The sequence below is a fragment of the Cyrtonyx montezumae genome, unplaced genomic scaffold (genome assembly GCF_038088225.1).
Source record: "Cyrtonyx montezumae isolate F1298 unplaced genomic scaffold, pur_monq_1.0 scaffold_12, whole genome shotgun sequence".
Classification (NCBI taxonomy): Eukaryota; Metazoa; Chordata; class Aves; order Galliformes; family Odontophoridae; genus Cyrtonyx; species Cyrtonyx montezumae.
The window spans coordinates 14,623,993-14,637,909 of record NW_027071848.1 but is presented as its reverse complement, the minus strand read 5'-3'; the positions used below and the strand labels follow the sequence as shown (position 1 = coordinate 14,637,909).

The following is a 13,917-nucleotide window of genomic DNA, read 5'->3' as shown; positions in this document are numbered from 1 at the left end:
ACTTGTCTAAAATTTAAGGTCAGAAGGAAGGAAATGAGTATTGGCTATTCTTTTGTAAGCAATTGGATGAAAATTGACATCTAATTGAAACGCCAGCTATGTTCTTTATTTTTCCAAGATTTCTCCCCGTGCTTTGCCAACATTGCTGTACACACAATTCAGAACTGTCTTATCAGGGAAAGAGAGTATTTAATCTGGTAGTCCAGTGTAAATAGCAACTTTCTGACTGCTGTATGATAGAAAGGAGCATGTCAGAGGTGGTCGTGCAGGAGGGAAAACTTAATTTCTTGGCCAGGGAGATGAGCATCCAGGCTTGTATTCTCCAGAAGGATTGTGGAGCAATAGACCCTGAGTAGGGGGAGCACCTCTGGATTAGTTAGGAAGGCAGTGTGAGTGAAACTTGCTTTCTGTAGATGACTTCATAGTTTTGCAGAATTTTTATGTTAAGTCCCAGTGTGAATACAGCTGGAGCTGGCTTGCTTTAAGCAGGCTAGTATGGAGTGAAACTACTTCAGTCCACAGAAAACTGAATGCAAAACTGATTTAGTTGAAGCAATGAAGTAGTAGTCCAATGTCTATCTTGCATAATAAAAACTGATTTTGTATGTTTTTTGAATTGTATATATGAATTCAGACTAAAGAAAAAGTGGACTAGTTAAAATGTAATCAAAATTACAGGTTTGTGATACAAATTAATAAAGCATGAATGATCTTTACTTCACAACTGAAATATTTTTTGTCTTTTACATTGTGCTCTATCTTTTTCCTGTTTCCCTCTGGTCCCTGATATGACCATAGGGACCATGCTCCACTGCTGGATCTTTTATGCACTGCTGCAATATGTTATGACAGGTGTTTCTGTCATAGTGACTTGTTAAACTGCCTCAACTAAAACATAAAAACATAAGAAAAAAAAATGCAAATACCAGAAAATTTTAAATCCGTTTTAGAGGTTGAATCATTCTTGGGAATCCTTTATCATATTTTATTTTATATTTTATTTGGTGCATAAAATAATTGATTGGATGGTTGCCACCTGAGAGTTGTGGTCAATGACTTTCTGTCTGAGTAGAGGCTGGTGACGAATGGTGTCCCCCGGGGAGTCCATCTTGTGACTGCTGTTCTTCCATTTCTTTATCAATGACATAGGCAGTGGGAGTGAGAGTTACCCCAGTAAGTTTGCTGATGATGCCAAGCTGAGTGGTACAGTTGATACTTGTGCTGGAAAAGTTTTTGAGGAGTGGATCCTCGTGAACATAATGAAGTTCAACCAAGTCAAGTGCAAGGTGTTGCTGTTGAGTCACAGGGACCCCAGATATGTGTATAGGCCGGGAGAATATCACCTTCAGAGCAGCCCTGGGGAGGAGGACCTGTGGGTCCTGGTAGACAACAAGCTGAGCATGAACCAGCAGTGTGTTGTTGCAGTCTGAAAGGCTAACAGCACCCTGGGCTTCATCAAAAGAGGGGTGGCAGCAGGGAGAGCTGCCTCTGCACTGCCCTCCTGAGGCCCCAGCTGGAGTACTGTGTCCAGGCTGGGAATGCCAAGCACTAGAAAAACATGGCACTATTGGACTGCAATCTGGAGGAGGGCCATGAAGATGCTCAGAGGGTTGGAGTACCTCTCCTATGAAGACAGGGTGAAGGAGCTGGGCTTGTTTGGCCTGGAGAAAAAAAGGCTATGAGGAAACCTCATTGCAAAGACCTCATTGCAACTTTCTGGTACTTAAAAGTAGATTTTAATCAGGAAGGAGGCAGGCATTTTACTCTGTCTGTTGGTGACAGGACAAGGGGAAATGGTTTAAAACTTAAAGAGAGGAGATTAAGATTAGATGTAGGGGAAAATTTTTACTGTGTTGCTGGTGAGGCACTGCCACAGGCTGCCTGGAGAAGCTGTGGATGCCCCATCCCTGGAGGTGATCAAAGCCAGGTTGGATGGGACTCTAGGCAGCCTGATCTAATGAGTGGCAACCTTGCCCGTGGCAGGGGATCGGAACTCGATCTTTGATAGGTTTCTTGCAACCCAAGCCATTCTGTGATTCCTTCAATTAAAAATGACTCTGAAATTACTAGTACAGCTACTGACAAGGCACTTTTTTGTGTATACTCAGTAACTTTGATCCTGAAAAGTACTGCTTCATTCCCAGTCTAGCAGCTGCATAGTCTCTGAGTCTAGAGCTGCTCCTGTTTATGTGCTGGCAGCTTGACTCAAGCTGTTGCTCTCATCAGAGTCATTCAGAATTGTCAACATTGCTGATGTCAGGACATACAGTGGCTTATGGTCATAGTTCTGTACCATTGCCAACTTCTTTGTCCAGTATTTCTTCCACAGTATAGAATAGTGGACCTCGGTTGCCCAGGACAACCCTTTCTGATTAATTGTGATAACTAAGGCCAACTCTGCTCTCACTGCAGTCACCTTTCGGGTATTTGAAGGGAACAAGTAAGGTTCACAGCGTCCTCTTCCCCAGACTAAGCAGTCCCAGTTCCTTCAGTTGTTCCTCACAGGACATATTCTCCAAGCCCTCCACAAGCCTTGTTGTCCTTGTTTGGACCTGCTCCATTACCTCAGTGTCCTTTCTGTATTGAGGTGCCCAAATCTGAACATAGTACTTGAGGTGGAGCCTTACCAGTGCTGAGTGCAGGGGGAGGATGACTTCCCTTGTCCTGCTCACCATGCCATTCCTAATACAGGCCAGGACACCATTGGTCTTCTTGCCCCCCTGAGCACACTACTGGCCTATAATCAGCTGACTGTCCATCAGCACATCAGTGTCCTTTCCCATTGTTTCCAGATCCTGGAAAGTGAGGAAGACTTTCTTATGTGTTGTGTGATATTTTTGTTTGGTTTTAGATAAATTATAATATTCCAAGGATTGATTTATTTATTCTGAAGTCATGTTCATGTGAGATGCCATGCATCAGAGTCTTCCCGTGAACCACCTGTGTGCTAATGCTGGGCTTCCTTCATGTTAATGTCCTTTCCTGCATACTCATAAGTAGTCTTATCAAAAGCTATCATCTAGGCCACCTTAGATTACCAGTTAGTCCCTGCATGAGTAATAGGAATTTTGAATACATAGATGTGAGCCAGCAGTCTTCATGGAATACCCCATGGAATAAAGTGACAATATCAAGTTGCTAAAAGAAGCAGAAGCAGCAACTGGAGAACTGAATGGCAATAGTGATGAGGACAGGCCTTAACATCGTAATATTGATTGTCTATTTCTGTAAATTGAGTGTTAATTTTCAGTGAACTGTCTTTTGTGTTTGTCATCTTGTGGTTTCAGATGGCAGTATCACAACAAATGCTGGTAACTTCCTTTACAAGCAACAGCCTCAGAATTGAGTAGTGTCACTCGACTTGTTTACTTATTGTGGGATTATGTTAGCAGACACAATGTCCTTCTGCATGTGTGCCAGTCTAATTAAAATATACATTCATCTGCATTTGTCACACAATCTTCACAAAATTCAGTTACTTTTGTTACTGCATTAGTTTGCTTTTTAGTGAGCTATAATTGCAATTTAATCTTGGTCTAAACCTGCTAATACTAGCACAAGATCTGGATGGGGGAAGCTGAAGGATCTTTGTTGCTGTTTTCTATCTTGCATTTATTAAAACACCATTCCAGGTTCATATTCTCCCCAGCGCTCACTGTGAAATTTGTGCAGTTGTCTAGAAAATGAAGAGTATGGAAGTAGGCATGGATGTGCACAATCCTTAAAAGTGCAGGTCTTTTGTGCAAAAAGCATAAAGCATCAAATCAAAAGAGGGAGAATCATATGTCATAATTCAAAGCAAGCAATTTTTCTCCCCTGACTCTGCTAAACATAGTCAAACGTTTATCTTAATGATCACTGTAGACATATGTGCTGGCTAGTTCTAAAGCATGGATTGTTTTCATTGTCATATCCTCTGGAACAAACCAAGCTTTAATCCATTTCAGGAGCTTTTTTGCTACAAGCAAGTAAACAGGAGGTGTGAAATTCTCCAAGTTAAGGTAGTCAAATCAAAGAAAAGGAGGACTGACTAGAAACATAATCTCTCTTTTAGCAAAACAGAGATATTAGAACTTACTTGGACACACCCTCATCATGACAAACTCCTCCATGTTATTCCTGAAATACACCTCTTCTGTTCTTATCTGTAATCATTTTCAGCCTTACCAACTGCAACCACTTCTGAAATTTTACCTGCTAAAGTCACCCCACCCCAGTGTTTTCAAATCGTTGATGCTGTTGCATCAGTGACTTGACTATGTTTCCTTCTCTTTTTGAGTCATTATGCATCTTCTGACTGTGTTGTTCAGGTTGAGAGTAGTCAAGTTCATGCTCCTGTCTCTTTTTTTCTCCCACAGATATTTCAGTGCCTTCCTCGTTTTGCCCCATGTGTAATGTCCTTGCCAGACTGGTTTACCAACTTCATTTGCTTGTATCCTTCAGCCTTCGTCTCTGTTTTCTTTCTTATGAAGAAGACTTAGCATACAATAAGCTGGTACTGGAAGATATTTACATACAGTAATGCCTGAATAAATCTACCTTTTATATTATCATGTATGACCTTCTTTTTTTCCTATTTATTCCATTGACTTGGTGTTTAGGACTCCACCTCTGAAGAGGACTTCTAAAGGCAGCAAAGTGTGTTTTAGCATTCTTCTAAACTAAATGTTGAGAGTTCCCTTTCATTTTTGAGTGCCCTGTTCATCTTGATGATGCAACTAGAGGCATTTCACTAATACCCATATTTGCACCACATCAGTGGAAGTCCTTCAGGTGAGGTCCTGCAAAGCAGCAGTGTAGCTTATTCTTCCTTTGTATACAAAGAGCCTTGCATTTCCTCTTGGGCAGGGTAGATATGGGCAACTGAGAATGAATGATCTCTTCTAGCTTGTGATAACCTGTTCTTGTAACTACGCTGTTCCAGTCAAAAAATGTTGGGGTGGGACGGGGATGTACCCCTTTTCAGCTCTTTAATCCGTGCCTTTTGCTCCCTTAGGACACTTCGTTACTCATTCCTCTTCTTCTGCTCTTCACCATAGTTCCCACACGTAGTGAGATGAACATGCAGGGAACTCCTGCCCTCCACAGGGGTATTTCTTTTCTGTGATTATGGTTCTCAGGTGTCTGCTGCAAAATGTGTGCCTTTTCTGCCATCCCACTTTCTCCCTCATGGATGAGGTGAGTGTGAAAGGAAGACAGAGGCTTAGACAGAGGAATGGCAAATCATGTGGGCAAGTGGAAAGTATTGCTATTCCTATGCTGTAAGTTGTTTCCCTTTTTGATGGAGGTGCTATCTATTTATTTTTTCCTGGCTGGAGATAGTGGGGCACAGGACTAGATGCATGGAAAGATGGTGTTTTTGTTAGCTTCATGTGTCATCTTCTTCCTGTTTTTCCAGCTCCCAGGTACTGCCCTGTTTTGGTCTCATACTGTCTACTGAGTCTAATTCATCAAGCTTAAGGTGCTTCCTGGGGAGTATCAGCAAGGATTAAAGGGATTCTGTAATGCTTGTTTTCCATCTTCTTGTCTCTATGCTCCAGTCAAGTGCTTTTCACATCCACCTTTGTTATAGCCCTGACCTTTGAATGAAGAAACCCCTACGCCTGAAGGCCTGGAGTCAAATATTTATCTTTTTGAGTTTGCTGTTGAAAAGCAAAGTGATTTTTCCAGCGGTATTGTCCGTTGTTTGAGTGGTTCTTAGCTAGTAGTGTAGGGCTGATCTTTACTTGTATCAAGTCAAGGATTGCATTTTTCTACTGAGATTTCACGCTGGGAGTGCTCTCCCAAGTTAGCTATTTTGAACTGATTTTTTTTTTTTTTTTGCCTCTTGAAGCCATGAATGTATTCTAACTTTCAACATGTTTCTTTCACCTTTTCACCTAAGTAAGGCTGGAAGGTGCTTGCACAGAGCCACTGCTTGGCATACAGTGTACATGCCTGGATGTTGTCACCTTCGCCCACAGTGTTGAGATGAACTGTAGTACTGCTGCTCTTTTCTACATCTGTAACATTTGGGTTTTATACATTTAATTTTTTTGATGACTTTGCATAAGGCTTCTTTTCATTCATACACTGCATGCAATGAGTGAATTGTATTAACCAACCTACATTTGGCATGTCTCTGTTGCCTTGGTGCAACACCTGCCCAGAAGCTGTTGTGATTCATTCAAGCTGTGAGTTGCCAGTAGGAGCTCGATTTGTAGGACTAGCTGGCTGATTGAACTTTTGAAAGCCATCTCTAGCTCAGGAGTTCACATCTACTTGGTAAATGAAACAACCAAGTCCAAGCATTCCTCTACCTAAGGTACTAAGGTTATATCTTTAGACTGAGGCTCCTGAAATACATTCATGGCACAGAGACTTCTCACCTACCTTCTCCTGACTACACAAGAATCAGAACTTCTCGAATGTATGGTGTTATTGCACAGGCTTACCAAGTGGTCAAGAGGTTTGATCCTATTGGCTTGAGGAAAATTTCCAATCCCAAACTTTTCAGCACTGATCTAGATGTCATGTACCTGTGTCAGCTGTTAGAGCACCAGAATAAGTGGTAATTGACACTGCTTTGTTTACCATTCCTTCAGTTAGTAATTGCTTGTGTGGAGTTGCTTGATTTGACGTATTTGACTGAATAACCATTTCTGCTTTTGGGATTGTCCAGCTGGCAATTAGTGAGCTAGCAAGCTGTCCACATAGTTCTGCCCTCCATCCTCAGTCATTGCTACTTCTGTATCTGGGAATTTTCTACGATATTGTATGATGTGGGGGCAAGTGTTTTGCTCAAACTCTTCAAAATTAGAAGACAAAGCTCACATGAACAAGGTTGAATGTAGATACTACCTTCTTGTGGTTGGTGCATGAGCATCATCTAGAATGTCCCTATAGGTGATTCCAGGTTGGCTGCAGGTGCCAGTCTGTGAGCCCAGTTGTTAGGAGGTAACAGAGCAGCCCTTTATACTAGTGGCACAATATAGCCAGTATTCCAAGAACCAGTGGTCCTTTGCAGAGTTTTTAGGAAGGGGGATGATCTCTGCTTATTCTCTCAATGGAAGGGAGAGAATTGCATCACAACAGTCCTGCAATTAACACTTCTCTTCCGAATCTTTTTGACGCTTCCTGTCAGTGATATTTTGGAGCCCACTAGACAACTTGAATGTTTTTGGCTGTGTGTCAATCAAGATAATTGAACAAAATACAAAGTTTCCAGATAACTAGTGCACTGATGCACCTGTATGACTAGATAGCCTCTTTATTTATTTTTTTTTCTGATAAGAGAAACCCAGAACATGCCAGAGCATATTCTAGGAACAAATGTGTTCCTTGGGTGGATAACATGAGGAAACTGATTGAGGAAGTGCTGACTGGAATGCTCTTGGCACAAGGCATGAGTTCAAGCTACTTAACAGCGCTGCTCTTTTTCTGTTTCCTTCTGACACTGGAGAATGTTTCTAATCCATTCTTTGAAGAGGGGTTCAGTACTCTCAGGTCTTTCCAGGTTACTCCCAGGCAACGGATGTGTTGTCCCAGCCTGTCCTTTCAGCTGTTTATATGATGGTCATCATAATGTCAGTGCCCATTTCCTAATGAAATTGTCTGTCTTTTGAAAGTTCTTCCACCACTGGTCCTGAAACAAGTGTTATCCATAATCTTCCTGACCTCAGAAGCCTTTTGTAATGTGCATACTTCATCAATTTCAGGCTATGAGGTATGCTGAGCACTAGCATTATAGTTTGTGATTCATGGTTGCCAGTAATTGGAAGTTTCTGTTCCTTCATCCACCTTCAAGCTCAACCATTTAGGGTTAGGCAGGTATGACTTCTATGGTATTGATATCACACAGGATTGCATTCCAGGGAACTGTTTGCAAGTTGTTCAGGAAAGAGGCTATTCAATGACTTGGCCTAGGATACATTTTTTCATGTAGTAGTCAGGGCACCTCACTTATTTTTTCTTGTGTTTTGTGGTTGGATAAGACCATGGTGAGTTCAAGCTCATGCTTCTCAGTGTATACCAACTCCTGAACACTCATAAAAGAGTTGGTAAACCATTACTACTTGTCTTTGTCTTCAGAAGCCTTCTCTTTGCTGTGGTAGTTAACAATGAGAGAGAAGGGTAAAAATTCTTCCATCTCTGAGGTTCTCTGAAAAGGAGGATTGTCACAAGGTTCTAAAGGATATTCAGAGCTTCCCTTCTCAAGTTTAGTGTATTTGTTGGGTTAGTGGTTCCACACCACATCCTCATCTCTAAATTGGAGATTTGCAAACTACACTGAGCTGAGTAATGGAGTTGATACAACAGAAGAAAGGGACGCCATGCAGAGGGACCTGGAAAAGCTTGAAAATTGGGTCTTCCTGAACCTAATGAAATTCAACAAGGCCAAGTGCAAAGTGGTCAGCACTTTGGTCAGAGCAATCACAGATATATGTACAGACTGGGAGAATAACTCTTTTTGAGAGCAGCTCTGTGGAGAAAGACAAGGGGGTCCTGGTGGATGAAAAGCTGGGCATAAGTCAGCAGTTTGCTTGCAGCCCAGAAGGCCAACAGTATCCTGGGCTACATGAGGAGAGAGGTGGCCATCAGAGAGTGGGAGGGGATTGTCCCCATTTGCTTTGCCCATGTGAGGCTCCATAGGGCCTCCCTCCATGTCCAAGCCTGAGGGCCCTGAGCACAAGAAGGATGCAGAGCTGTTGGATTGGGTCTGGAGGAGGGCCATGAATATGCTCAGAGAGCTGAAGCACCTCTCTGTGAAGATGGATTGAGAGAGCAGGGCTTGTTCAGCCTGGAGAAAAGCAGGCTCTGGGCAGACCTCATTGCAGCTGTCCAGTACTTGAAGAGAGGTTATGAATAGCAGGGGGACCAACTTTTTTACAGTCTGATGGTGATAGGACAAATGGAATAGCTTTAAATTAAGAGAAGGTATTTAGGTTAGGTGTTCCTAATATAAGGCTTTCCTCACCAGATTAGCCAGCTTTATGGCAAAATATATTTGCTCTACTCTGTCAGGTGAATCCTGTTTTTTCCCCAGCACTGCTCAACCTTCAGAGGTAGTCCTGTGATCATAAAGGCCAAATCCCTGTGGTTATCCACAGTTGCACAACAGAGTACTGATCTGCAAGAATCTGTCTATTCCTCCTTGTTCCTTCACTAGAGGATCACCATTTGGTGATCTCCTTGCCTTTGACTCTTTCCCCTGGAGCTTTGTAACAAGGTCAATAAATAAAACCCATGAGATGCTTCAAGTGATACAACACAAACCAAGCAGGAGAAGAGGAGAGGTTAGAGCACTCCCTGCATACACTGTCTGGGGAAGCTTTGTGGTCTAAGGGAATGAAGCACAAGTATAACTGGGGTTGGGTACTGCATCCCTCACCAGCATTGCCTGCTGGTGTGTAACATTTATTGGCTTTGCAGTGAAGATGTGTCCTAAATGATTTTTCCATGAACCTTAATGAAAATGCAGCAGACAGAACCTGTTTTCCCTTGGTGGTAATGAGGTGTCTTACCGATCAGAGCGCACCTTGGCTGGATTCTAAATTAAGGCTTAAGCATGGGTCGTGTTACTGAACTTAGAGTAGGAAGTTCTGATCAAATGTAACCCTTCGCTCTCATTTTTAGGTATTTCAAATTATTGTGAAAGATACCGTGAAGGTATGAAACTCGTTCTGAATACCTTTGGACCGGTTCCAGAATTTTCAGGTGAAACTGAGCAGAAGATCAGTCAGGTAAATATAGAGCCAATAGGTGCAGTGACATTCGCAACAAAGGATGTTAGCTTATACATGTGTATAATTTCAGTTTACTGTTAGAGGTATCTGTACTGTTTCCTGTTTGAATGTGCACCTTGAGCAAAAAGATCAGTACAAAGTGTGTGACTATCTAAGTCCCTTTTCAAAGCACTTTGAAATACATCAAAGGAATATGATCAGGTGAGTAACATTATTACTACCCACAGGAATCAACGTGAAACAGCTGTGAGTTACTGACATTAAATCCCTCACACTGTTTTTTATTGTGTCTGTCTATGTTCTCTGCTGTTACATGTGTAACTCCAAGCTTTTTTTCTCCCCTTATCTTTATTTTTTTTTGTGCTCAAACAGTGTTGAAAACTTGTAACAGCAATCAGTAACAACTGTAGAGTTACTCACTGGTAGAAGCTTTTGATTGTAATGAAACAGTTTGGATTTCTTTATGGAATACAAGATTCCAGATTAGTGTCTGTCTTTTTGTCTATCAGCATTTGTTCCTGTGTCTATTAGGTAAAGTCATCAGAACCAAAGATGGGTTTGCAAGAATCTTCTCATAGCAGTAAAACATTAAGCATCTCTTATCTTACGCTCCCACTGTTTTTTCCTGGACTGACAGCAGCTTGCCAGGCATTGGTTACAGCACCAGGTTTTCTTCCGTTTCCCAATATTTGGCTTTTACATGTAAGACCTTAGTTGCTATTTCGGCCAAAATGTCCTTATGTTCTCAATCTCCATTCTCAGAAACAGCTTTTTTTTCTTTGAAATAAAATCTGTTACTAATGTTCTGGCTGGCCTCAATGTAATGCCTGTTGTTCTTCTTTCAGTGATGCATATAACAGGTATATCTTGGTGGCTTTGTTTATGTACTCAGAAACAGGGTGGGTTTTTTTTTACCCATCTAGCTACAAACATTTTTACCCATTGGTTTTTTCAGGCTTTTATGTTTGGATCCTGAAATAGTGCTCTAATTTCTCTCCCTCCATTTCCAATTAACAGCAAAAATCACAATTCTAGGTTTGTTACAACTCTTTCCCTGCCACTTAAATTGCTACTGGCACTTCTAAAATGAATGTTTGCCACAAATGTGATAGTCCTTGTTACATTTATTAGGAGCTAGAAGAGAAGCCACAGCGTTAAACACACGTAATGAATTTGGCTTAGAGCAGGTATTTAGCCACATAAAAGGCCAGGTGGCCTCCTTCCTAGTTAATAAAAGATTGTTGTCAAAAAGATGAGACAGTGACTGCGTGGGGTAAACTGAGAAAAGAAGCTGATGGAGTGATGTTTCTGTAGGCACCTTCACTGCAACATTCAGATCAACCTTCTCCAAGTGGGAGCACTTTTCTCATACCTGTTGGCTAGTTTCCAGTCAGACATGAAGAATCAGCAACCTATGGCTTGTGATAGATTAAATTGCACCTTGTGTTGAAGGTTACTTGATCTGATGATTCCAAAAAGCAGGAAAACTGCTTATTATTCACAAAGCAAGTTCTAATTATCTCTTAAATTTTCTATTTCAGGCGATGTCTAGAAAAGTTCCAGCTGTTCCAAAACACCTGGATGCCAGAAGGGAATGGAGAGATGAATGTCTCACTCTTCTTGCCAAACTGAAAAAACAAATGAAATCTAACTGAGGAGTTCCTCATCTAAGAGGACAGACCAAACAAAGAGCAGTTCTTCATAAAACCTGGAAATTTTTGGTTGTGCTGAGAAGACCAAATGTTCAAGCAGTGATATGCACAAGTGTAAAGACCAATGAAATGTTTGGTCCAAATTTGTCATGACATAATTAATGAATAACTGGAAACAGTTACTGGAAGTTCAGTTAAAACTGTATCAGATTATTATATATATGCATTGGATGTGGAAGCATTAAGTAGCTTTAGCAATATTAATACTGTGCAATGCTGGAACGCAATCATATTTTAAGTAATGCATTTTTCAGCTTGCTTTGAAATTCAGCACTTGAACAATATTTGCTTATGCAGGCATCTGAAATTGGCAAACATCAGTTGTTTGTCACTGGAGAAAACGAGCCCTCATTGCCAATCAGTGGCAGTGAGGTTAATTTGTAAAGCACTGACTGCAGATAGGAGGTTGTGCTAAGCAGATAGTAGTTCTTTTGGCCAGTGACCTGAGACCTCAGCAGCACTAAGGGTCACTTCAGATTAGCTCTGTAACGTAACCATTCCACAATGCAGGGGGAAGAATTATTATCTCTGGAAGCATTCAAGACCAGGTTGGACGGGACCCTGTGCAGCCTGATCTGGTGGGTGGTAGCCCTGCCTGTAGCAGGGGGTTGGAACTCAGTGATCTTTCAAGTCCCTTCCAACCTAAGCCATTCTGTGATTACTCCTCCTTTCCCCGCTTTGGCACTTCTGTACTAACGTGGTGAACTGAATGTGAGTAAATAGATCTCTCCTCATCCCCTCCCCCTGGTTCAGTAAGACTGACCAGATACTTAGTTCTTCAGACAATGCACTTGATACCCCATGGCTTTGCCTGAATTTGAGTCAGGTGGTTGGTGCTGTCAGTAGGCATTGCTGAATAGGCATGCTCTATTCTAAGACTTGCCTATGAGAAATAAAGTAATGTAATTAAAGCTATTTTGGGAGACAGTGTAATTCTCTTTGGGAAGGGAATTCACCTCTGTGTTCCTTGTACATTATCAGAACAGCAATGATTGTTTACTTAGGACTCTGCTGTGGACCCCAGGTATCTGATACTTTGCTGTGCTGCAGAGGGGAAGGTGCAGTGACTTAAATGCAGCACTTAAGCCTTACTGCTGTCCTCCTTACAGTAGAAGGCACAGTGTCTGTGTAAGAGTGGGGTGTACGCCTGGAAGTGTCTGCAGCAGCTGCAGTGGTGTGCTTCAGCCCACATCAAAGTAGTCTTACAAACGTACATACCATGTAATACAGTTGGATTTTGAACTTTGCTGGCACCTTGAGGCATAATTATTATGCGGATAATAAGAATAACCTGTAACAGCACATTGCACCCACACTGTTTGAGTTCAGCATTTGTGAGTTTGTGCCAGCTGGTCATGTGACTTCTGATACAGCACACATTCTGAAACGTTCAGCGCTCATTTTGCTAATGCTCATCTCAGAGACATTTCATGTCTTGTTCTTTACAGAATGCACAGACACAAAAACATGTTACTGCAGCTCAATTAGTTACGGTGCTGAACAGCAGAAATGTCTGCAGGATCACACCATCACTTACTGTAAATCACAACAAACAAGACCTGAGATAAGTTGTGTTCCATTATGCGTGTGGTGAGCCAAGGGCACATCAGTCTGTGAAGTGTGGAATGGAGGGCATGATGTAGAGATTGTGCTACATTAATTTATAATTTGTGGAGAGAGAGGAGGATTTGTGAACTCTATTTTATTCCAAAATAGAATTAAAATTGTCAAGTTTCTTCTATTGCTTTTTATCGCCACAGTGACTGGTGCAGTCCTCAGTAACCATCTAAAGTTGGGGAGGTCAACACAGTTGGTGCCCTTTTAAGCAATAGTGAATTAATTATGGGAGTGATTTCCTCATATTATGTACTTTTTTTGTATTTTGGGCTATAGTAGGTTCTAGTTACTCTCAAGATCGAGCTTGTTTCGTTATGAGCACATGGCATTGTCATAACTAATTAGCTCACATTGCTTGTGTTGATTCTGAGATATTTTAAAACCTGATTGTGACTTGAAAGATTTGCTTCCATTTTTATTATTTGCTTATGAATAAAAGATTTTAATGAGCAAGGTACTAAACTCTGCAATCCTTTGTGGTACTCTAGTGGTAGAATACATCTACGCATTCTGAAACCACTGCCCTGGTAAAATAAGCTGTGGGAGTAAATGGGAGAGAAATAATGTGTACCCTCCTACAGTTTTGTGTGGGTGACTGCTCGCTGCAGACTCCCTTGTTTCAAGGAATGGTTTTCTGTCTGGGACGAAGCCTTGGAAAGGCACAGGTCAGTGCCAGACCAGTGGTGTGCAGGGGGAGCCCCTCTTTGGGTCAGGTGCAAGGCAGAGCTCACCTTGGAGCACTGCTTCCCACGTGGGGTTACAGCTATGGGTCAGGCCTTGGAGAGAAATGTGTTCTAGCTGACATTTGCTTGGGATTTGAAGCACACAAAATTATTAGTTGATAAATGCAATAACTGGAAAGC

At 41.7% G+C, this 13,917-nt stretch overlaps 1 protein-coding gene across 1 annotated transcript in view; it reads left to right on the top strand.

The window, feature by feature from the left end:
• Positions 1-13,510, top strand: part of CRYL1 (crystallin lambda 1) — a 46,125-nt gene extending 32,615 nt beyond the window's left edge. The window contains exons 7-8 of the mRNA XM_065730111.1: positions 9,616-9,722; positions 11,267-13,510. Coding sequence (XP_065586183.1) covers positions 9,616-9,722; positions 11,267-11,380 — 221 coding nt within the window. The 3' untranslated portion in view covers positions 11,381-13,510. The remainder of the gene's footprint in view (positions 1-9,615; positions 9,723-11,266) is intronic.
• The last annotated feature ends 407 nt before the right edge of the window (positions 13,511-13,917 follow it).